Source organism: Ursus arctos, unplaced genomic scaffold (assembly GCF_023065955.2).
Source record: "Ursus arctos isolate Adak ecotype North America unplaced genomic scaffold, UrsArc2.0 scaffold_27, whole genome shotgun sequence".
Classification (NCBI taxonomy): Eukaryota; Metazoa; Chordata; class Mammalia; order Carnivora; family Ursidae; genus Ursus; species Ursus arctos.
The window spans coordinates 16,248,390-16,271,659 of NW_026622952.1; the positions used below are offsets into that span (position 1 = coordinate 16,248,390).

Here is a 23,270-nt window from a genome sequence, read left to right on the forward strand (position 1 = left end):
CAGAGCGAAAGAACAAGATCAGATATATACATGTGTGGTAAAAATTTGTCTACTTTTAAGAATAATATTACATTAGCCTTTGGATGGTAATAGCTGAGACCAACTTAGCAACAGCCTAATTTTTGGCTTTTATAATTTCCCAGTAATTGGCCAGGAAGGTTATAATATACATATATTAGCTAATTATATAACTTTGTTTCCAGTGATACCACTGGTTGGTTGCTCACTAAAACCACCTGGATTCTTTGCTTTATTCTGCTTCACTCATCTGAAAACTCCATGGCGTCATGATGTCATACACTTGCTCAGGAACTGGCAACCAATTCCTGTGCTCTGGACCTGAATTCTGAATTGAGACTAATTATTAAAATGAGATGAAAGATGAAAAGCCTTTTCTCCCCACTCCTGAGATCATATGTAGTGTAGATTGGTCATGTCTAAATGGAAGTTGGCAAAATAGCACCTTTCAAAACAGAAGTACCATGGAAGAGCTTAGGTCTAGGGTCGCACGCTCAAGTCCATACAGGGCCAGATGGATTAAACAAATTCCGTCACTAGGAAACTGTTGGGTTTGCGAACTTTTGAGATCAAGCATAAATCTTAATCTATTATAAATCTGCCAGGGTTAAACAGACCATCTTTGGACCTACATGGAGAGCTCTACCTAAAGTTTACAGAACTGGAGAAACAGATTTTGTGCATCAGAATCACCTCACAAAAAATCCTACTGCTAGGGCTCTAAGCCCAGACATTCTGCTGGAGAATCTTTCGAGCTCCGCAATGATTGTGAGCTGGCACCAGGGCTGAGAGACCTTGAATTAAATAACACACATAGAGAACTGAAATGAGGCACTGGTTAGGTTTTTAGGATTCTGGAGCTCTGGTAAATACCTCTATGATTTAAAAAAAAAAAAAAAAAAAGACCTCTATGATTTTTGCCATTTTTAAGTCCACTCATGATATCAGTAGGCCAGTTTTATTTCCGCTTCCTAAAGATACCCAAGCTTTACAAAAAGCTTAGGATTCTCCTGGTCTATTCCAAAATTCTTTTTGTTAAAAAACTAAAAATGAAAAAGAAATTACTTAGAAAAACCATAATTAAAAGACATTGGCTCTTTTTTCCTTTATAACAAAGTCAAAACCCCTTAGTGGCATTTAAGATTTTCCCACAATTCAGTAATCAATCCTTTCAGCTTTATTTTCTACTATTGCCCTTGCTCAAAATTTTTTTTAAAAATTTTATTTAATTAACATACAATGCATTATTTGTTTCAGGGGTACAGGTCTGTGATTCTGGGTCTTATATTAATACCCAGGGCTCATTATAACACATACCCTCCCCACTGTCCATCACCCACTTACTCCAACCCCCCACCCCTTCCCCTTCAGCAACCCTCAGTTTGTTTCCTAAGATTAAAAGTCTTTTACAGTTTGTCTCCCTCTCTGGTTTCGTCTTACTTTGTTTTTTTCTCTCTTCTTCCCCTATGATCCTCTGCCTTGTTTCTTAAACTCCGCATATCAGTGAGGTCATATGATAATTGTCTTTCTCTGATTGACTTATTTTGCTTAGCATAATACCCTCTCTTCCATCCACATCGTTGCCCTTGCTCAAATTTAACTGTTGCCTGCTTATTGTACACAATGACCTCTTCCTACTTTTGTGTTTTTCTTCTTACTGTCCCTCCTGCCATAAATGCTCTAGCATCACCAGCACATCCCAGTTTAATTCCTTCACAGTCCTGTTAAAATGCTCCTTCATTCCTGAAGCTTATTCACATCTCTTCCTTCTACCCTCCCACCCACCCTCCCAAATTTTTAACCTCTTCCAAATTCTTACATTATCTGAACTCTGCTTCCATAAGTTCCTTATGTCTGGATGTGTATTTGCCTCCGTTACTCACATTGCCCAGTACAATGCTCTTTGCACATAACAACTTAAGGTGAATGCTTTTGAAATGAGTATGTAATACTTGATCTTTTAACACCTCCCTTGCTGATGCCAAAGGATGCAGTCTGGTAAAATGTATTTTGAACAACCCAAACGTCCATCATCTGATGAAGAGATAAACAAAATGTGGCTATTCATGCAATATAGTATTATTTAGTCATAATAAGGAACGAAGTATTGATACATGTTACATTGTGGATGAACCCCGAGAACATAAACTAAGGGAAAGAAGCCAGACATAAAAGGACACAAGTCGTATGATTCCATTTATAGGAGATGTCCACACTAGGCAAATCCATAGAGATAGAAAGTAGCTTAGTGGTTGCCAGGCCTGTGGGAAGGGGGAATGGGGAGTAAATACTAATGGATATAGGGTTTTCTTTGGGGATGATGAAAATATTTTGGAATTAGGTAGTAGTGAATTATTGTATAACCTTGTGAATACACTAAAACCAATTAATTATATAGTTTAGAAGGGGGAGTTTTATGGTAAGTGACTTATATCTTAATTTATAAACTTGGATAATAAACACCTCATTCCTGATTTAAAAAAAATGTATTCTGAGTTCACAGGATGAAAATCATTATGTAAAACCTTACAGGTATAGAAAGAAGGATGACTCCTGATTGCCAAGTGCTTTACATAGGTTTTTTTTTTCATTTTACAGAAAATCTATATACTAAGGCAGGTATTACCCTCCTTAATTAGAGATGAAGAAACCAAGTCTTGGAGAATCTGATTATTTTGTCCAGGGTCATAAAATCTAGCTTTGAACCCATGTCCATTTAAATTCCATGTTCTTAACATTATTCCCAGCTGGAAAGTAATATATGCTAAATTATTTATGATTTTTCCCTGATTTTTTTTTTTTTTTTTCTTTAGAGGCTGGAAAAAATTCAAAAAGTCCAGCTAAATCACACTAAAGTGAAGAGTAAGCAAAGTGAACCCAGCAAACACTCAGGGTTTTCTACCTCAGACAACAGCACAGCCAACACTCCCCAGGATTACAGTGGAAATATGAAATCATTTCCATCCAGGAGTCCCTCACAAGGTGATGAAGATTCTGCTCTCATTCTAACCCAAGACAATCTGAAAAGCTCAGATCCAGACCTGTCGGCCAACAGCGATCAGGAGTCCGGGGTGGAGGACTTGAGCTGCCGGTCTCCCAGTGGTGGCGAGTGTGCGCCAAGTGAAGACAGTGCCAAGGACCGCGACTCTGACGAAGCTGTGTTTCTCACTGCCTGACGTTTCCCGGTGGAGATCCAAAACAAAGGACACACAAGAAACACTTTCCAAAAATAAGGGAGCAGTGCAATTTAAAATAAAAAATAATTCAGAAATGGTATATGTCATTGAGAATGATAAAATGTAGCAACGAAAAGGGAAAGAAAAGTTCAACTCTTAGTTTCTTTAGATGTTGAAGAACAGGAAGTAGCCATTTCTTTTATCAAACATATAAAAGAAAAATTCCCCATTTTAAAAGTTGTTCTAGACTCTGAAAGTTTTGTTCACTACGTAGTGCTGACCTATCACCTGAGCTATGAGTACAAATCTTGTCATAGCATGCATCTGCTCAAAAAGTGCCCTGACTCCTCCTCCCCTCACACCTGATAACCTCTGTCTTTCCCCGTATTTCACTTCCAGATATATATATTTTGTTTTCTAAAACATCTGACATTGCCTTCCATCCTGACTGTTACCAGTATTGACAGAGCACGCTGCGGAAACGTACCCCTTTCGCTTGGCAGATGGGTCTCTGTGCGGAGGAGTTTTGTTAATTGCTTGAGCTTATCTTTCAGGTTTAATGATCACTTTAACTTTTCCTTAAATAATATATTTTGAATTGTTATTATAATCTTGTTTCCTTTTTCTGGAATCTCATCATTTAAAAAATGCTCAAACTTATAATTCACTTTTTCTCTAACACAGGTCTAATACCTAATAAAATAGAAGCAACATTTGCTCTTTGGTTCTTAAAATATGAATTCAAATCATATTAAATATAACATTTTAAATTATAAATGTTATAAAATATAGCATTTTAAAATAACCTTTTATTACTATTCCAGAGACTACATTACCAAGTCAGTGTGGGGCAACCGCCAGCCTGATTCTTTTAGTATAACAAAGTTAGCAGTGTAACATTTCAATGAGGAAAAATACCAGTTAAAAACTAGAGAATTTGGTTGTCCTATTTAACAACAGAGTAAGTTTTATCACCTATCATTTTAGAAATTGTGTAACTGGTTAATATGATTTAACATTAGTAACCACTGACTGCTGGAAGTTCTGAAAAGAGTGTGATTATAAACTTTTGATCTGAAGAAACTTAGTTTGGACAGAGATAAATAACATTTCTAACTGCATGGTTTTAAATTATCAGTACATTCTAGAATGTAAAGGGCCCACTTTTACAATGTACATCAATATTTTTTTTCTTTTTTATTTATTTTAGAGCATGTGCGCATGAAGGGCGGGGGCAGAGAGAGAATCCCAAGTAGACTCCCTGCTGAACATGGAGCCTGACAAGGGGCCCAATATCACAACCCTGAGACTATGACCTGGCTGAAATCAAGAGTCAGATGCTCAACTGACTGAGCCACCCAGGCACCCCTACATCAATATTTTGAATAGGAAAAATCTAATAAGTTAATGTATTAAATTTTGCTGAAATGGGAATAAGGTAAGAGAGGGAAGAGGAGTAACATCACCAACATGGTGACAGAGGTTGTTTCTGACTTTGCTCCCCTTCCACCAACTCTTGTCCAGTTCATGGACAAGACACCACTGAGAAGACCCTAGAGCTCAGGAGTGAGGCTAAGGCCCCCCATGGCACAACAGAGACCAAGACAGACTGCATTAGAAGGGTTAAGAGGAACGGCTACATGCTGACCACATTGCCCCTCCCCCAGGCTGGCTCAGCACTACATGGAGATATCTCCCTTGAGGCTATGGTCCCTCTAGTGGGGAGAGCCCATGGGTGACATCCAGCCCCCCATCCACCCAATGTTGTGGGTTGCTTAGCTGGAGCCCCTACTCAGGTTTCACTCCACAAGGACTGCAGGGAAAGTGTTGGGCTCAACCACTAGGAGCCTGAGATGGAGAAGGGGAGAGGGGCTTCCAACAACCAACACTTGGGACTTAGAAGACTACGTTCCTATGAGCACAGCCTAAGTAACAATCCCAACCAGTGGTTTTGTTCAACTGCAAGCCAAGTCAGTGTGGCACAATCTGGGGAACTTGGCAGGGTTCAGGACTGCCAAATTGGGTCCCCAAAGAAGGAGTTCTGTTGGCCCTGGTGCCTGGTCTTCTCATGCCCTGGCAGAAGACCTGAGCCACAGCTACTCTGCTGCAGATCATGACTCTTAGCCCTTCCTGATCAGAAAATCTGTTCAGGAAAATTTGGGAGTTGCCTGAAGTGGGCTCTTGCCCACACAACCAGAGACCTAGCCCTCTCCAGCCCCCCACACCTACGAAGCATGGCCTCCTGGGCCATCTGACAGGAAGGGCTGAAAAAACACCTGGAAGCTGTGTGATCCACCAACTCTTAAGCCAAGAAATAGGTGGGCAGAACTGATAGCACCAAGAGCAAATCCAGTGGTCTTGTCTGGCCAGGGAACTTGAGGCAGGGATTGGCTAGAGTCAAGACCACAGAGAGCATTAATGGCCTTTGAGCTGCTTCTGCTGCTGCACCTAACCAGGGAAACTAGTTCGTAGCCCCACTTATTGCTGAACACAACCTTCAACCCACCCACACAGGGAACCTAACCAGAGCACACAGGAAACTGCATAGCCCATCCAACAGCCCCATTTCCAGGGCACTTGAATAGAGCACAGCCCATGGCCTTCCATGTCTGTAGAGCCAAACCAGTGGCCTTGTCTGACCAGGATATTCAATGCACACTCTTGCCTGAATCAGGTCCCCAAACAAGCTATGCAGGCCCTGGGTCCCATCCTGCTGCCCTGCTAGGGTGGAGAGGATAATTCATAGCCCCAATGAATGCTAAATATAGTATCCAGTCCCAACCTTCTAGAAAGCCTAACCAGAGAATCCAGGAAATCACAAAGACCATCCCACAGCCTGACTTGAGTAGAGAACCAAGCCAGCTGTGCTATCCAGCTATTCTCAGTCCCTGATATATCCCTAACCTCAGAGGATGAATAGTTGCCTTGCCTAAAAATAAACTCTTAAGAGGAGGCCCCACCTACCCAAGGATGTTATCAGCAGACATGTCCAGAAACCCAGACTGAGCTGACTGGTGAAGAAATGTCTCTGCCAAATTAAACATTCTAAGTGTGAAAGAGGAGACCCCTTACTCAAATGTGCAGGTACCAACCTAAGGAATCAAAGATCTTGTGAAAAATCAGGTAAGTATGATACCACCAAAGGAAACAGATGAAGCTCTAGTAACTGACCCAAAAGCAATGGAGATCTGTGAGCTGTCAGATAAAGAATTCTCTGAAAGATAAAGTTTAGTGAACTCTAAGAACACACAAGAGAGCTAAACAAAATTAGGAAAACAATACATGACCAAGAAGTTCAACAAAGAAACAGAAATCATCCAAAAAACCCACTCCAAATCCTAGATCTGAAAAATATAATAACTGAACCAAAGAATTCAATGAAGAGTTTCAAAAGCAGGCTCAACTATGCGGAAGAACAAAGCAATGAACTGGAAGAAAAACAACTCAAATTATTCAGTCACAGGGGCAAAAAGGAAAAAAATGAAAAAGAGTAGAGAGGCTACAGGAACTATAGGATGCAATAAAAACAAATAATATTTGCATTATGGGAATTCCAGGAGAAAAAGAATTGGACTGAAAGTGTATTTAAAGTAATAATGGGTGAAAACTTCCCAAACCTGGGTAGAGAAATAGATACCCAGATCCAAGAGGCCCTAAGGACCCAAAAGGTTGAACTCAAATAGGGCTAAATCAAAACACTTTACAATTAAATGTCAACAAAGACTAAGACTTTTGAAAACAGCAAGAGAAAAGTGAGATTACAAAAAAGGGAACCCCAAATAAGGCTAATAGTGGACCTCTCAACAGAAATTTTTCAGGACTGAAAACAATGGGATGACATATTCAAAATACTGGGAGGAAAAAAAAAAAGCCCAAAGTTTCAATCAAGAATTTTACACCCAGTGAAGCTGTCCTTCAGAAATATAGGAAGGATTTTGCCAGACAGACAAAAGCTGAGAGAGTTCATTACCGCTAGACCTGCCTTACAAGAAATTCTAAAGGGAGATCTTTGAGTGAAAATAAAAGATCAGTAGTTAATAGCATAGAAACATAAGAAGGCAGTATAAAACTCACTGATAATGATAAATAGTTAAAAAAGGATTCTGTAATAGGGTAGTGGTGGTGTGTAAGTCACTTAGGACTCTAGTTTAAAATTTAAAAACAAACAGTAAAAGTAACCGCATCTTTAATAATCTGTTATAAACTACACAATAAGAAAAATGTAAATTGCAACATTAATTAAAATGTGAGAAGTGTAAAGCTTAGGAATTCAATTAAAGTTGCTATTAGTTAAAAACAGGGTGTTAAGCCTCATGGTAACACAGGGGAAAACCTTATAATTACACAAAAGATGACAAAGAAGTCAAAGTATATTGATAATGACAAGACATCAAACCACAAAGACAACAGGAATAAGAAACAAGGAACGATGGATCTACAAAACAAACACAAAACAGAAAAATGGCAATGGTAAATCCTTACCCATAATTACCTTAAATGTCAACAGATTAAATTCTCCAATATAAAGACACAGAAAGGCTAAGTGGATTGAAATAACAAGACTCAAATGATAATCTGTCTACAAGACCCATTTCAGACTTAAAGGCAGACTGAGAATGAAGAAAGACATTTCAAGCAATCGGTAACCCAGAACAAAACAAAAAAAACAAAAAACTGGGGTAGCTGTACTTAGACAAAATAGACTTTAAAAATTGTAAAAAGTGGTCACTTCGTGGCGCAGTCGGTTAAGCATCTACCTTCAGCTCAGGTCATGATCCCTGGGTCCCAGGATCAAGCTCCATGTCTGGCTCCCCGCTCAGCAAAAATCTGCTTCTCCCTCTGACTCTCCCCCCTCCCCTGCTCGTTCTCTCCCTCTCTCTCGAATAAATAAAAAAAATCTTTAAAAATATTATAAAAAGAGACAAAGAAGGTTGTTACATAAAAGATAAGGGGGTCAGTACATCAAGATGACATAACAATTGTAAATATTTATGCACCCAGTGTTACAGTCAGAGCACATAAAAACATAAAGCAAAAATGAACAGACCTAAAGGGATAAAAAAGCAACAATACCGTAACAGCTACGGACTTTAATGCTCCACTCAAAAATGCAGACAGCAAATCAATAAGGAAAAAGCAGATTTGAACAACACTATAGACAAAATGGACTTAACAGTGATATACAGAACATTCTATCTGGAGAGCAGAATACATTCTTCCCAGGTATAAATGGAACACTTTCTAGGACAGAACATGTTTGGCTAAAAAACAATTCTTATCCAGTTCAAGAACACTGAAATCATACTAACTATCTTCTCTGGCCATAATGGTATGAAACTAGAAATCAGTTATAAGGAAATCTGCAGAAAAAAAAGGAAATTAAACAACAGTCTCCTGAAGAACCAAGGGATCAAAGAAGAAATTAAAGTGGAAATAAAATATCTTGAGACAAATGACAATTGTGAGATGTAGTGTAGCGAAAGCAATTCAAAGAGGGACGTTCACAGCAATAAACATCCCAGATAAATAATCCAACTCCAGGCCTTAAGAAGTAGAAAAAGAATAACAAAGTGAACCCCAAGTTAGCATAAGAAAGGAAAAAGTAAAGATTACAGCAGAACTAAATGAAGGAGGGAAGAGGAAGGCAGTAGAGAACATTAGCCAAACTAGGAAGTAGTTCTTTGAAAATGTATAACTGACAAACCATTAGATAAATCAAGGAAAAAAAGAGAAACCAAATCAACAAAATTATAAATGAAACATGTTACAACTGATACTACAGAAATATGGGGAATCATAAAAGGCTACTATGAACAATTATATGGCAATAACCAGGAAAATGTATAAGAAATTAAAAAATTGTTAGAGGCATACAATCTACTGAGACTGAATTGAGAAGAAACAGTCTGAATTAGACTCATTACTGGTATGGAGATTAAATCAGTAATTAAACTCTCCCAATGAAGAAAATTCCAAGACTAGATGTCTTCACTGGTAAACTTTACCAAATATTTAAAGTAAAATTAACACTGATCCTTCTGAAATTCTTGTAAGAAACCAAACAGGTGACACTCCCAAACTCATTTTACAAACCAACATCACCAATAACCAAAGCCAGAAAAAGATACCACCAGAAAAGAAAACTATGAACCAATATCCCTGATGACAGAGATGCAAAAATTCTCAACAAAATAGCAAACCGACTTCAGCAGCTCATGGAAAGGATCATTTACAATGATCAAGGATGATTTATACCTGGGATGCAAGGATGACTCAACATGTGCCAATCAATCAATGTGGTACATGACACTGCAATAAAAGAAAAAAAATCAAGTGATCATGGCAATAGATGCAGAGAAAGCATTTGAAAAAATGCAACATCTTTAATAATAAAAACTCGTACCAGTTACATATAGAAGGAATGAATCTCAACATAATAAAGGCCATATATGATACACCTACATCTAATACAATATTCAGTGGTCAAAGGGTAAGAGCTTTTCCTTTAAGACAGGGAACATGACATGTGTGCCCACTCTCACCACTCATAGTCAACACTGTATAATCAGGCAAGAAAGTAATAAAAGGCATCAGAAAAGGAAACGAAGAAGTAAAATTGTCTCTGTTTATATATGACATGATTTTATAAACAGAAAATCCTAAAAACTCCACCAAAAAAAAGTTAGATCTAATCAATGAATTCAGTAAAGTTGTAAGATATTCAATTAACATACAAAAATTTGTACCATTTCTATACAACAACAAATGACCTGAAAAAGAAAGAACACAATCCCATTTACAATAGCATCAAAAGCAATAAAATACTGAAGAATAAAGTCAACCAAGGAAGTAAAAGATCTCTACTCTGAAAACTAGAATAAATTGATGAAAGAAACTGAAGAAGACACAAATACATGGAAAGGTATCCTGTGTTCTTGGACTGGATAAACTAATATTGTTAAAATGTCCATACTGCCAAAAGCTATCTATAGAATCATGCAAATCCTTACCAAGATTCCAGTGGCACTTTCCTACAGAAGTAGAAAAAATTCCTAAAATTTATATGGAACAACAAAAGACTCTGAATTACCAAAGACATCCTGACAAAAGAAAAAAAGCAGTGGGTTATCAAATTTCCTAATTTCAAGCTGTATTATAAAGCTATAGTAATCAAAACAGTATGGTACTACCACAAAAGCAGTCAAATAGATCAATGAACAGAATTGAGAGCTCAGAAATAAACCCAAATATATAGGGTCAACTATTATTTGACAAGGGAGCCAAGTCTCTTCAATGAATGGTGCTGGGAAAATTGGATATTCACATGTTAAAGAATGAAAATATACTGCTATCTTATACCACTTATAAAAATTAACTCAAAATGGATTAAAGACTTAAATGTGAAACTTGGAAAAATAAAACTCCTAAATTAAGAAAAGGAAAAAAGTTCCTTAACATGGGTCTTGGTCATGACTTTTTTGGAAGGAAACCTAAAGCCCAAACATCAAAATAAAAAATCAACAAGTGGAGTTACATCGAACTAAAAGTTTCTTTTGCAAAAGAAACAATCAACAAAGTGAAAAGATAACCTATGAAATGAGACAAAAAATACTGCAAACTACATATCTGATAAGGAGTTAATATCCAAAAAATATAAAGAACTTATAAAAACTCAATAACAAAAATAAAAATAATCCAATTAAAAAACGGGCAAAAGACTTGACTAGAAATTTCCCCAAAGAAGACACAAGAAAGGCAACAGTTATACAAAAAGATGCAAATCAAAATCACTGACATATCACCTCATGCCTGTTAGGGTGGCCATCCTCAACAAGACAAGATATCACAAATGCTGGTAAGGATGTGGACGAAAGGAACGCTTGTGCACCATTGGTAGAACTGTAAACTGGGCAACTAGTACAGAAAAGAGTATGGAGATCCTCAAAATATTAAAATAGAATGACCACACCTACCAGAGCACCAGCAGCAGTTGAGGTCAGACCCACAGCCTTCCAGGCCAAGGGTCACTCCTGCCAACCTGTGACCCTACAGGATTCATGGTCACCCCTTGCAACCATTCAGGCAAGGGGCCATCCCTGCCTACCACTTTGCCCACAGCATTTGTGGACCCACCACAACAAGAGGAAGCACACAGGTGGCAACCTCGGAGCATGTGACTCTGGTGGCCAATGGAGATTGCGCTTCTGGGCCCTACAGGATATCCCCTACAAAAAGCTACTCCCTCCCGACTAGGAGACATAGCTGAACTACCTCATACATAGAAAGAAACAAAGACAGGCAAAATGAGGAGACAGAATAGTTTGTTCCAAAAGAAAAAGTATAAGAACAAAAGAACAAATATAAAAAAGTCCAATCCAAACTGAAGAGTAAAATAACGGAAATGAAAACTACACTTGAGGGAATAAACAGCAGATTAGATGATAAAGAAGAATGGATCAACCATCTGGAAAAGAGGGTGGTAAAACCTATCCAAACTGAACAGGAAAAAAAAAAGAATTAAAAAAATAATGATAGTTTAAGGGATCTCTGAGACATCAAGAATATTAACAATCACATTACAGAGATCCCAGAAGGAAGAGAGAAAAGAGTAGAAACTTTCATTGAAGAAATAATGGCTGAAAACTTCTCTAATTTGGGAAAGGAAACAGACATGCAGGTCCAGGAAGCACAAGTCTCAAACAAAAGAAACCCAAAGAGATCCACACCTTATAAGACATATTATAATTAAAAGGACAAAAATTAAAGACAAAGAGAGTATCTTAAAAGCAGCAAGAGAAAAGCAATTAGTTACATACAAAGGAACCCACCCCCCATAGAACTATCAGCTGATTTTTCCAACAGAAACATTGCAGGTCACAAGAAAGTGGCACAATATATTCAAACTGCTGAAAGAAAAAAAAAAAAAAACCCAAAACCTACAACCAACAGTACTCTTCCTGGCAAGGTTATCATTCAGAATTGAAGGGAAAATAAAGAGTTTCTCAGAAAAGAAAAAATTAAAGGAGTTCATCACCAGTAAACCAGCTTTGCAAAAAATATTACAAGGATTCCTTTATGCAGAAAAGAAAAGCACATAACAGAAATAAGAAAATATATGAAAGAAAAAAACCTCACTGATAAAAACAAACATATGTTTGTTTGTAAAAATAATGGATCAACCAGTTATATAGCATGAAGATTAAAAGACAAAAGAAGCAAAATTAATTATATCTATAATAATCACTTAAGGGATTCACAAAATAAAAAGATGTAAAGTATGACATCGAAAACATAAAACATGGGACAGGGGAGTAAAAATGTATTATTTTTAGAATGCGTTCTAACTTAAGCAACAACCAACTTAAAAAAGACTGCTATACACATAGGTTGTTATATATGAACCTTTTGGTAACAACAAACAAAAAACCTGTAATACATACACAGCAAAAGAAAAGGAATCCAAGGGTAACACTAAAGAAAGTCACCAACACAAGGGAAAAGAGGAAGAATGAAATAGAGAATATAAAAAGCAACTGATTTCTGAGCCTTGATTTTGTATCCTGCCACATTACTGAATTGCTCTATAAGTTCTAGTAATTTGGGGGGGGGGGGGTCTTTTGGGTTTTCCATATAGAGTATCATGTCATCTGCGAAAAGAGACAGGTTGACTTCTTCTTTGCCGATCTGAATACCTTTTATCCCTTTTTGTTGTCTAATTGCTGTTGCAAGGACTTCTAGAACTATGTTGAATAATAATGGCGAGAGTGGGCATCCTTGTTGTGTTCCTGATCTTAAGACTAAGAGGCAGCCCACGAAATGGGAGAAGATATTTGCAAATGACACTACAGATAAAAGACTGGTATTCAAGATCTACAAAGAACTTCTCACACTCAATACACGAGAAACAAATAATCAAATCAAAAAATGGGCAGAAGATATGAACAGGCACTTTTCCAATGAAGACATACAAATGGCTAACAGACACATGAAAAAATGTTCAAAATCATTAGCCATCAGGGAAATTCAAATCAAAACTACATTGAGATACCACCTTAAGCCAGTTAGAATGGCAAAAATTGACAAGGCAAGAAACAATTGTTGGAGAGGATGTGGAGAAAGAGGAACCCTCTTACACTGTTGGTGGGAATGCAAGTTGGTACTGCCACTTTGGAAAACAGTGCGGAGATCCCTTAAAAAGTTAAAAATTGAGCTACCCTATGATCCAGCCATTGCACTACTGGGTATTTACCCCAAAGATACAGATGTAGTGAAGAGAAGGGCCATATGCACCCCAATGTTCATAGCAGCACTGTCCACAATAGCTAAATCGTGGAAGGAGCCAAGATGCCCTTCAACAGATGACTGGATTAAGAAGTTGTGGTCCATATATACAATGGAATATTACTCAGCTATCAGAAAGAACGATTTCTCAACATTTGCTGCAACATGGACAGCACTGGAGGAGATAATGCTAAGTGAAATAAGTCAAGCAGAGAAAGACAATTATCATATGGTTTCTCTCATCTATGGAACATAAGAACTAGGAAGATCGGCAGGAGAAGAAAGGGACAAAGAAAGGGGGGTAATCAGAAGGGGGAATGATGCATGAGAGACTATGGACCGTGAGAAACAAACTGAGGGCTTCAAAGGGGAGCGGAGTGGGGGAATGGGATAGGCTGGTGATGGGTGGTGGGGAGGGCACATATTGCATGGTGCACTGGGTGTTATACGCAACTAATGAATCATCGAACTTTACATCAAAAACCAGGGATGTACTGTATAGTGACTAACATAATATAATAAAAAAATATTAAAAAAAAAATCTGAACAGAACAATTACTAGTAATGAAACTAAATCAGTAATCAAAAAAACTCCCATCAAAGAAAAGTCCAAAACCAGATGGCTTCACTGGTGAATTCTCTCCAATATGTAGAATTAATACCTATCCTTGTACTATTTCAAAAAAATGAAGAGGAATAAATGCTTCCTAAGCTTATTCTACAAGGCCAGCATTACCCTGATACCTAAACTAGAAACAAACAAACAAACAAACAACAAATAAGTCACAGGCCAATATCCCTGATGAACACAGATGCAAAAATTTTCAACAATATAATAGCAAACTGAATTCAACAATAAACTGAAAGGATCATCCACCACAATCAAGTGGAACTTACTCTGGGGATGCAAGGATGGTTCAACATCTGCAAATCAATTAATGTGATAAACCACATCCAACAAAACAAAGCCTAAGGATCATATGATCATCTCAATAGATCCATAAAAAGCATCTGACAAAGTTCAACATCCATTTATGATCAAGTCTCAATAAAGTGGGTATAGTGAAAATGTACCTCAAAGTATTAAGGCCACATATGACAAACTCACAGCTAACATCATATGCAACATTGGAAACCTGAAAGCTTTTCTTCTAGGAGTAGGAGCAAGACAAGGATGTCTCTTCTCACCACTTTTATTTAACATAGTACTGGAAGAACTAGCCACAGCAATTAGGTAAGAAAAAGAAATAAAAGGTATCCAAATTTGGAAGTAAAACTATCACTATTTGCAGATGCCATGATACCATATATAGAAGACCCTAAAGCCTCCACCAAAAAAATACTAGAAATAAAATATTAAAATAAAGGAATTTAGTAAAGTTGCAGGCTACAAAATCAATAAACAGAAATCTGTTTCTATATTTAGAATTTCTATATAGTACTATCAGAAAGAGAAAATAAGAAAACAATTCCAAAGACAATTGTATCAGCAAGGATAAAATACTTAGGAATAAATATTACCAAGGAGGTGAAAGACTGCTGTACAGAAAACTATAAGACATTGATGAAAGAAACTGAAGATGACACAAATAAATGGAAAAACATGCCACGCTCATGGATTGGAAGAATTAATATTGTTAAAATGTCCTTACCACACAAAGTGATATACAGATTCAGAGCAATCCCTATCAAAATACCAATAGCATTTTTCAAAGAACTAGATACAAATAACCCTAAAATTTGTATGGAATCACAAAAGACACCAAATAGCCAAAGCTATCGTGAGACAGAACAAAGCTGGAGGTTTCATGCTCCAGGATATTAAACCACACTACAAAGCTATATAATCAAAACAATATGGTAATGGCACAAAAACAGACGCAATGAAACAGAACAGAAAGCCCAGAAATAAACTTACGCTTATATGATCAATTGATCTTTGACAGAGCTGGCAAGAACATAAAATGGAGAAAAGACAGTCTCTTTAATAAATGGTGATGAGAAAACTGGACAGCTACATGCAAAAGAACGAAACCAGGCCACTTTCTTATACCATACACAAAGATAAAATCAAAAAGTACTAAAGACTTAAATGTACAATATGGATCCACAAAACTGGAAGAAAACATAGGCAGTAAGCTCTCTGATATTGGTTTTAGCGACATTTTTTTTTTTTTGGATCTATCTTTTTAAAGAAGGACAGCATAAGCAAAAATAAACAGGACTACATTAAACTAAAAAGCTTTTGCACAGCAAAGGAAACCATCAACAGAACAAAAAGGCAACCTACTGAATGGGAGAAGATATTTGCAAATGACATATCTGATTAAGGGTTAATACGCAAAATATATAAAAAACTCATCCAACCCAATATCAAAAAAATTAACAATTTTGATTAAAAAATGGTAGAGGGGGGCGCCTGGGTGGCACAGCAGTTGAGCGTCTGCCTTCGGCTCAGGGCGTGATCCTGGCGTTATGGGATTGAGCCCCACATCAGGCTCCTCTGCTATGAGCCTGCTTCTTCCTCTCCCACTCCCCCTGCTTGTGTTCCCTCTCTCGCTGGCTGTCTCTATCTCTGTCAAATAAATAAATAAAATCTTTAAAAAAAAAAAAATGGTAGAGGACCTGAAAAGACAATTTTCCACAGAAGACAAAAAGGTGATTAATAGGCATGGAAAGATCTTAACATCAGCAACCATGGTGAAATGCAAATCAAGACCACACTGAAATATCACCTTGTATCTTTCAGAATGGCTATTATCAAAAAGACACACAATAACATATTGGTGAGGATGTGGAGAAAAGGGAACCCTGGTGAACTGCTGGTGGGAAGGTAAATTGGTACAGCCACTATGGAAAACAGTATGACATTTACTCAAAAAAATTAAAAATGGATCTACCATAAGATTCAGCCGTTCCACTTCTAGGTATTTATCTGAAGAAAACAAAAACACTAATTGGAAAAGACAAACGCACCCCTTTATCATTTATATTAGCAAAGATACTGAAGCAACCTAAATATCATGATATATGAAAGGATTAAAGAAGTGGTGTTTATGGGGCACCTGGGTAGTGCAGTCATTAAGCGCCTGCCTTCGGCTCAGGGTGTGATTCCGGCGTTCCGGGATCGAGTCCCACATCGGGCTCCTCCGCTGGGAGTCTGCTTCTTCCTCTCCCACTCCCCTGCTGTGTTCCCTCTCTCGCTGGCTGTCTGTCTCTCTGTCACATAAATAAATAAAATCTTTAAAAAAAAAAAAAAAAAAGAAGTGGTGTTTATGTGTATGTGTGTGTATGTATATGTGTGTGTATACAAATATATACATACAGTGGACTATTACTCAGCCATAAAAGAGTGAAATCCTGTCATTTGTGACAAGTAGGATAAACCTAGAGGGTATTATCCTAAGTGAAATAGAAAAAAACTAATACTGTATGATTTTGGTTATATGTGTAATCTAAAGAGCAAAAAAAATGAACAAACAAAACAATACAGGAACAGACTCATAGATACAGAGAACAAACTGATGGTTGCAGAGAGGGAAGGGGGGATAGACAAAATAGGTGATGGGGATTAAGAGATACAATCTTCCAATTATAAAATAAAACCGGATGTAATGTACAGCATAAGGAATATAGTAATATTGTAACAACTTTGCATAATGACAGATGGTAAATAGACTTACTAGTGATCACTTCATAATACATATAAACAAATCACTATGTACACCTGAAACTTATACAATATTGCTTGTCAATTATCTTCCATTAAGAAAAGTACAAATTGTCCTTGAAAACAAAACAAAACAAAACTGAACTGCTGTATGATCCAGCAATTCAATTTTGGGGAATATATCCAAAAGAAACAAAAACAGGTAACTCTAAAAGGTATCTGCACCCCCATGTCCACAGCATTATTTACAGTGGCCAAGACATGGAAACAAACTAACTGCCCATTGATGGATGAATAAAGAGGCTGAGGATATACACAATGGAATATTATTCAGCAATAAAGAACAAGGATAACCTGCCACTTGTGACAACATGAATGGACCCTGAGGGCATTATTCTGCTAAGTGAAATAAGTCAGAGAAAAACAAAAACTGCATGATGTCTCTCATATGTGGAATCTAAAACAAAAAACAAAACAACTCATAGGAAAAGAGATCAGATTTGTGGTTACCAGAGGTGAGGGTGTAGGGAGGGGGAACCGGAGAAAGGTGATGAAAACGTACAACCTTCCAGTTACAAGATATAGGAGTACTAGGGTTGTAACATACAGCATGAGTGTATACATGAAAGTTAAGAGTTAATCCTAATAATTCTCATCACAAGGAAAACAACTTTTGCTTTTTCTTTTTAGTTTATCTACTGTAGATGAGATGATGGATTCTAAGTCAACTTACTGTGGTAATCATTTCACAATGTATATAGGTCAAACCATTATGTTACACAGCTTAAACTTATACAGTGATGTATGTATATCTACTACGTACCAATAAAACTGAGAAAAAAAGAGAAAGGTTAAGAAAGCTACATTGCTGAAATGTCCAGTATGAAAGGTTTGGAAGGGGTACAGCAACATATTTAATAAAATAACCGTATTCAGTTGACCCTTGAACAATATAAGTTTGAAGTTTATTTTTCAATAGAGTACAGTAGTATAAATGGATTTTCTCTTATGATTTTAACATTTTCTTTTCTCTAGCTTACTTTAAGAATACAGTATAATAATATGTATAACAAACAAAATATGTGGTAACCAATTGTTTATGTTATCAATAAGGCTTCTAGGCAACAGCAGGCTGCTAGTGGCTAAATTTTTGAGGAGTTAAAAATTATACATAGATTTCTGTCTGTGCAGGAAGTAGGCGCCCCTAACCTCCATACTGTTCAAAAGTCAACTGTAATCATTAATGTGTTAATCACTTAAAAACCGAACTCTAATATATTAGGGCCGTGTAATATAAAAGTACTCTGTTAATATAAATAAAACAAGTGTAATTCTTTTAGAATATAAAATTTAAGCATACGCTACCAAGGAATATTTGTTCATTTTCTGCAATTTACTGTATATAGTAATACCTTGTTAATGATACTTAGGATAGGATATAGTTGTAATGGATTTTGCATTTTTATAACACAACTTACTACATGCTATTCCTGTAGTTATCAACTCTTAGAAACTTCTTTGCCTGATACTGAAGATGAGATTTTAACTTCTTCCATTTGCAGTTTATATCTACAAAAACAGAGAAATAAAAATTATTTTAAAAATGACACAGTACATATATGAAACAAAACTATGCATTTATTTTGAAACAAAATAGTATAAATATTTGATATTTTAAAATGTCTTTAATGTGATGTCTTTCACATCAGACACATAAACTCTTTTTTCAGCCTCCCCATTTTACAAGATACTATAATTTATACATATGTTCATTTAGACTACTTATTAGAAGTTAATCTAACACTGATATTTATATAAAAAGTTACATTTACTGCATATTAAAACTTTACTATGCTTTCTCAGGGTCTTGAAAGAACATGGCCAATCCAAAAGACTAAAATCTCTAATAGCACATTTTCATTTTAAATCGAACATCAATCAGGAAGTATTTTATTTAGGGCACCTGTTTTAAAGCATAGGTAATAAACTAATATAAAACTGACTCAAGGCAGATTACTTCCCAACTAGTAATACTTAAAGCTCAAGTGACTTGTTATTTAGTGATACTCAGGAAAATTTAATGATTTCAAGTAGGTAAATACTTTGACCATGATTCAGCAATCAACAAAGGAACTTTTTAAAAAATAAAGTTAGGTGAGGATAAGGGAAACCTTGGGATATGGTTTTATTCTTTAAGATCAAAAAGTTTACCTTCTTCCCCTAAAAATGAATTCCAATTTTGACTGAAATTCCTTCAACTTAAGCAAATGTAACTTATGATCAAACTTACCTGTCAAACAGCCTCTATTCCAATATAAATTTCCTACTCTTGTTTCCAACTTTGAAACAGGTTATCTTTACTGTATATCCCATTTATTTAGACAACTTTCTTCGATTTGAGATATTAGTGTTTAAATTTCTACCCATGACAAACCTCTACTCTGAATAATAACTCCTAAGCTTTCCTCTATTTTCTGATTTCCATCTGGCCTTCTCTTACATGTTAAAGTAAAATCAGAACCTCTGCCTTGGCAGGCGTTTTTCTCCCCAGGTACTTCTCCAAATGACCAATTTTTAGACACAGCCATAAAATTACCCAAAAACTCATTTACTTTTTCTACTGCAATAGAAACCAAAATTCACAGAGAATTATTCAAATGCAGACTTTTTTTTTCCGTCTTGGACAACTTATACAACCTATATCTGAACTAAATTGTCTGTTGGTTAAATGCAGATATTCATGATCAAACTCCTCTTTTTAATGACTGGGTTGTAAGGAAGCTGCCTAATAAATTAATTTTGGAAAGAGGAAGAAGCTATGTTAACTGGTATAGAATGAAACCAGGACAGTTTGGTTTAAACAATATTGAGATGCACTACGTGATTACATAGAGGAAATTTACTGTGTAAGAAAATGTGGGTTTTTTGTTTGTTTGGGGGTTTTGTTTGTTTTTGTGTGGAGGGGAAGGCAGATGAGCAGGTAAGCACCTAAACCATATTTGAGTTACTGTACAGCATTTCCACTGTGCCTTATTCTGAATAGGTGTTAAATAAAATTAGATCAAATGAATTAATGTCCCTTTAAAATGGCTGTGATCTGCTCGTCTCTTGTTATAGGTTCTACACAGTTTGTACGAACACTACCTGATTATTTGCAAAAGACTGGGGCTAGTATGTCCTCCATTGCAGTGACTGCTGGGAAAATTAGAAGTCCTGCTGGTCTGTGCAATATGGAAAGGTTTCTGAATACCCAGAAGACTGCCACAAATTTAAAACACTTACCTCGGGTTATTTCATTTACAAATCCATAAAAATCATGTCTGGTCATTTTGAAGATTAAACAGCATGCCCTTAGCACAGCGCCAGTGAGACAGGCAATTATGAAAGTCAGTATCTTTATTCCAATGATATATTTATAGTCCATATGAATACTTGCTCTTCCACAAAGACAGATTATTATTTTTCAAGTCTAAGAAAATAATTTTGTTTTTCCTAAAGTTCTATTGCCAAGAGCGTGTACAGAAAGAAAAAGAATAAGAAAAACCAAAAAACCTGTATTACCATATGCTGGCATTTGGAATAACAATACATATTGGGATGGAAATTTAAACAAAAATATGCATTACGTTGTTTTGTGATTTAGACACAACCTTATCAAGCCTCAGATACATACAGTTACAGAGTTTCTCCTTTATTAGCTTTTACAGCTACCCACAAAATGCGTTCATTCTCCAACATTGTATAGAAGCAAACTGCTGAACATAGTACAATTTAAAGAGCAAATTCAATAAAATTAATTAAAAACTAGACTGCCTAAAAGTTAAATATTAATTTTATTACTAAAGCTGTTTTCTTATGAAAAGCTAACTCACAGTAAAGGTCAAAAAAATTCATTGACTTGTGTGTCTAGATTTACTATTTATTAACAAAAAGATTGTTTTTAACATTAGGAATTTAGAAAGTATATCATTATCCAATCATAAGCCTATCAGGTACTTTTATAAAAAAATTAGTATGAAAGTTTATGTTGGACTAGATGAAGTGGAATGCAATTTTTTTCTATTAGGTAAAAGAATTATTTAACTGTATTGCTTCTTAAATGCATCCTTAATTTTAAAAATTAAATAATATATGAGCAGCTGATGTATTCTCTTGATATACTGTGTATTAAAAGTTACTTTCTTGAGATGGCACATTAGTAGGTTTGGTATTTCCTGACACTATGAATATTTAAAAACAAATGTTTTTTGAAAGTTTCATCATCTGGAAAGAAGGAAAAATAAGGCTTTCTACAGCTGAAAATAGTAATTTTTCAAAAAGATTGAGAGGAAAAATATCTAAACAAACCATTTTTGATAAAGAAATAAGGCAGTTTCAAATTAAAAATACAAATTTAAATGAAGCAATTTTATAAAATACTGATACTAGCTAAAATTACATGCATAGGTACTTAATAATAACAGAGGAACAGCAGTGGAATTTAAATATGATAGGACTGATCAACAATAAATAAAGATTTATAGTGCAAATCGTGCAGAAAAACTTCTCAAAGCAAAGACCACAGCAGTCATTCTATTTTGTACAAAATCAGTCTCAGTTCTGTATACGATCTATACAGGATATCTATAAATTCAGCCACTGTGATGAAATGCCAATTTGCAAATCATACGTAAAAATGTGCTTAGTCTTGTGTCATTTCTGTCTTGGCAGTTTATGTTTTCAGGAAAATCTGAAAAGAAAAGAACATAAAAAGCCCTAAGATTTAACTTAAGATGATAAATTTTCATCTCTTTACATTCTCTTCCAATTAAGATCTACCTATAAGAAGATAATTTGACTATCGGGGAAAAGGGGTAGGGAAGGAATTCTAGCATGTTCATATAAATAATTACTCAGTGCCTACTTTCTTCTTAAACCTTGATATTAAAAATCAACCCTTACCCTAGGGGATTGACAGTATGATTTGCAAAACAAGAAAACAATTCAGTGTTGGCACTAATGTTATGTACAACTAGATTAAGGGAAGGGGAAGAGGAGTCTGAGATAGAGATGAGAAACTCCTGCCGTTTCTAAATGCTCCCTTCTCAGAGCCCACTCCTTCAGCCCCCTAATGTCCAGGCCGAACTGCTGTTGGGCCAGCCTCTTTCCTGGGGATTTGCAGTGACACCCTTGTTAGTCTCCACCAGCTACTTAACTGTCGTATGTGATCAGGCCTGCGGGCAACAATGGTGGAGCATGTGCGAGTGCAGCAGAGAAAGGTGCTGTGAAGAGCAAGTCAGGAAGCACAAGAGAGTGAGAGGCAGGAAAGAACAGAGACCCAGAAATGAGAAACAAGCAGCCTTGGCAAGGGTGTGAGAAGAAGTTATTATGGCCTCCTGTCTTATTTTCACTCTCAGCGACTGAGCCGTCCTTAGTGCATTTTGGCTCTATAAAGTACCTCTGCATTGTTCAATAATATAAGCCTTTACTTAAATTTGTTGGAGTGGGAACTAGTTTTCGCAACCAAATCACTCCTAAAACTGCATAGATGGAGAAGAAAAGGCAGAGTGTCTAGACATCAGATAAGAGCGTGACCAGAGATACAGTGATAGAAGAAAGAACATGAAATGGAGAACTTAAGAGGAAAATGGAAAATTGAAGTGGGTGCTCTCAAATTTATGCCAGATTGTAGAAGACTTAAAACCAGAGAGAAATTTAACAGTGACCTGCAATTGGTAAGGTCTCATCATAAGTTCTGCAGCAGAGAAATTATACCACAGGGTGGTATTTGAGGAAGATCGTTCTGTCAGTGCTGTGTAGGAAGGAGAAACACTACATTCAGGGGACTGGCAAAACAATTACTGGAATAATCCTGGTGTGAGACTAGAAGTTGACAGGAAGTTCATTTTAAAGGAAGAAATGACAAAGGAGACTAGTGAGAAATATGTCAACTAAGTGAAATGGTATGTACACCATATACCACCTAAGAGACAGGAACGAATTATAGCTTATGATTCTACAGAAGCAGCTATCCAACACTGAAAAAAACATTTCATTTAAGCCAACATCATGGTGACAAAATATCCAAAAGATTTCCACTGGTTAAATGCTAATGTATATATAATTATGCTTAATGTATAATACAA

General features: G+C 36.3%; 2 protein-coding genes across 3 annotated transcripts in view; one reads left to right on the plus strand and one right to left on the minus strand.

Annotated features, from left to right (window-relative positions):
• Positions 1 to 3,434, plus strand: part of MTMR7 (myotubularin related protein 7) — a 102,689-nt gene extending 99,255 nt beyond the window's left edge. Inside the window, exon 14 of the mRNA XM_044387546.3 lies at positions 2,832 to 3,434. Within this exon, the coding sequence (XP_044243481.1) occupies positions 2,832 to 3,194 (363 nt within the window). The 3' untranslated portion in view covers positions 3,195 to 3,434. The remainder of the gene's footprint in view (positions 1 to 2,831) is intronic.
• A 17,089-nt stretch (positions 3,435 to 20,523) lies between these two features.
• The window catches only part of VPS37A (VPS37A subunit of ESCRT-I), a 45,614-nt gene continuing 42,867 nt past the window's right edge, over positions 20,524 to 23,270 (minus strand). For both annotated transcript variants that reach the window (XM_026508453.4, XM_044387547.3), the window contains one exon: positions 20,524 to 21,874. The gene's annotated coding sequence lies outside the window, so the exon portion shown is untranslated. The remainder of the gene's footprint in view (positions 21,875 to 23,270) is intronic.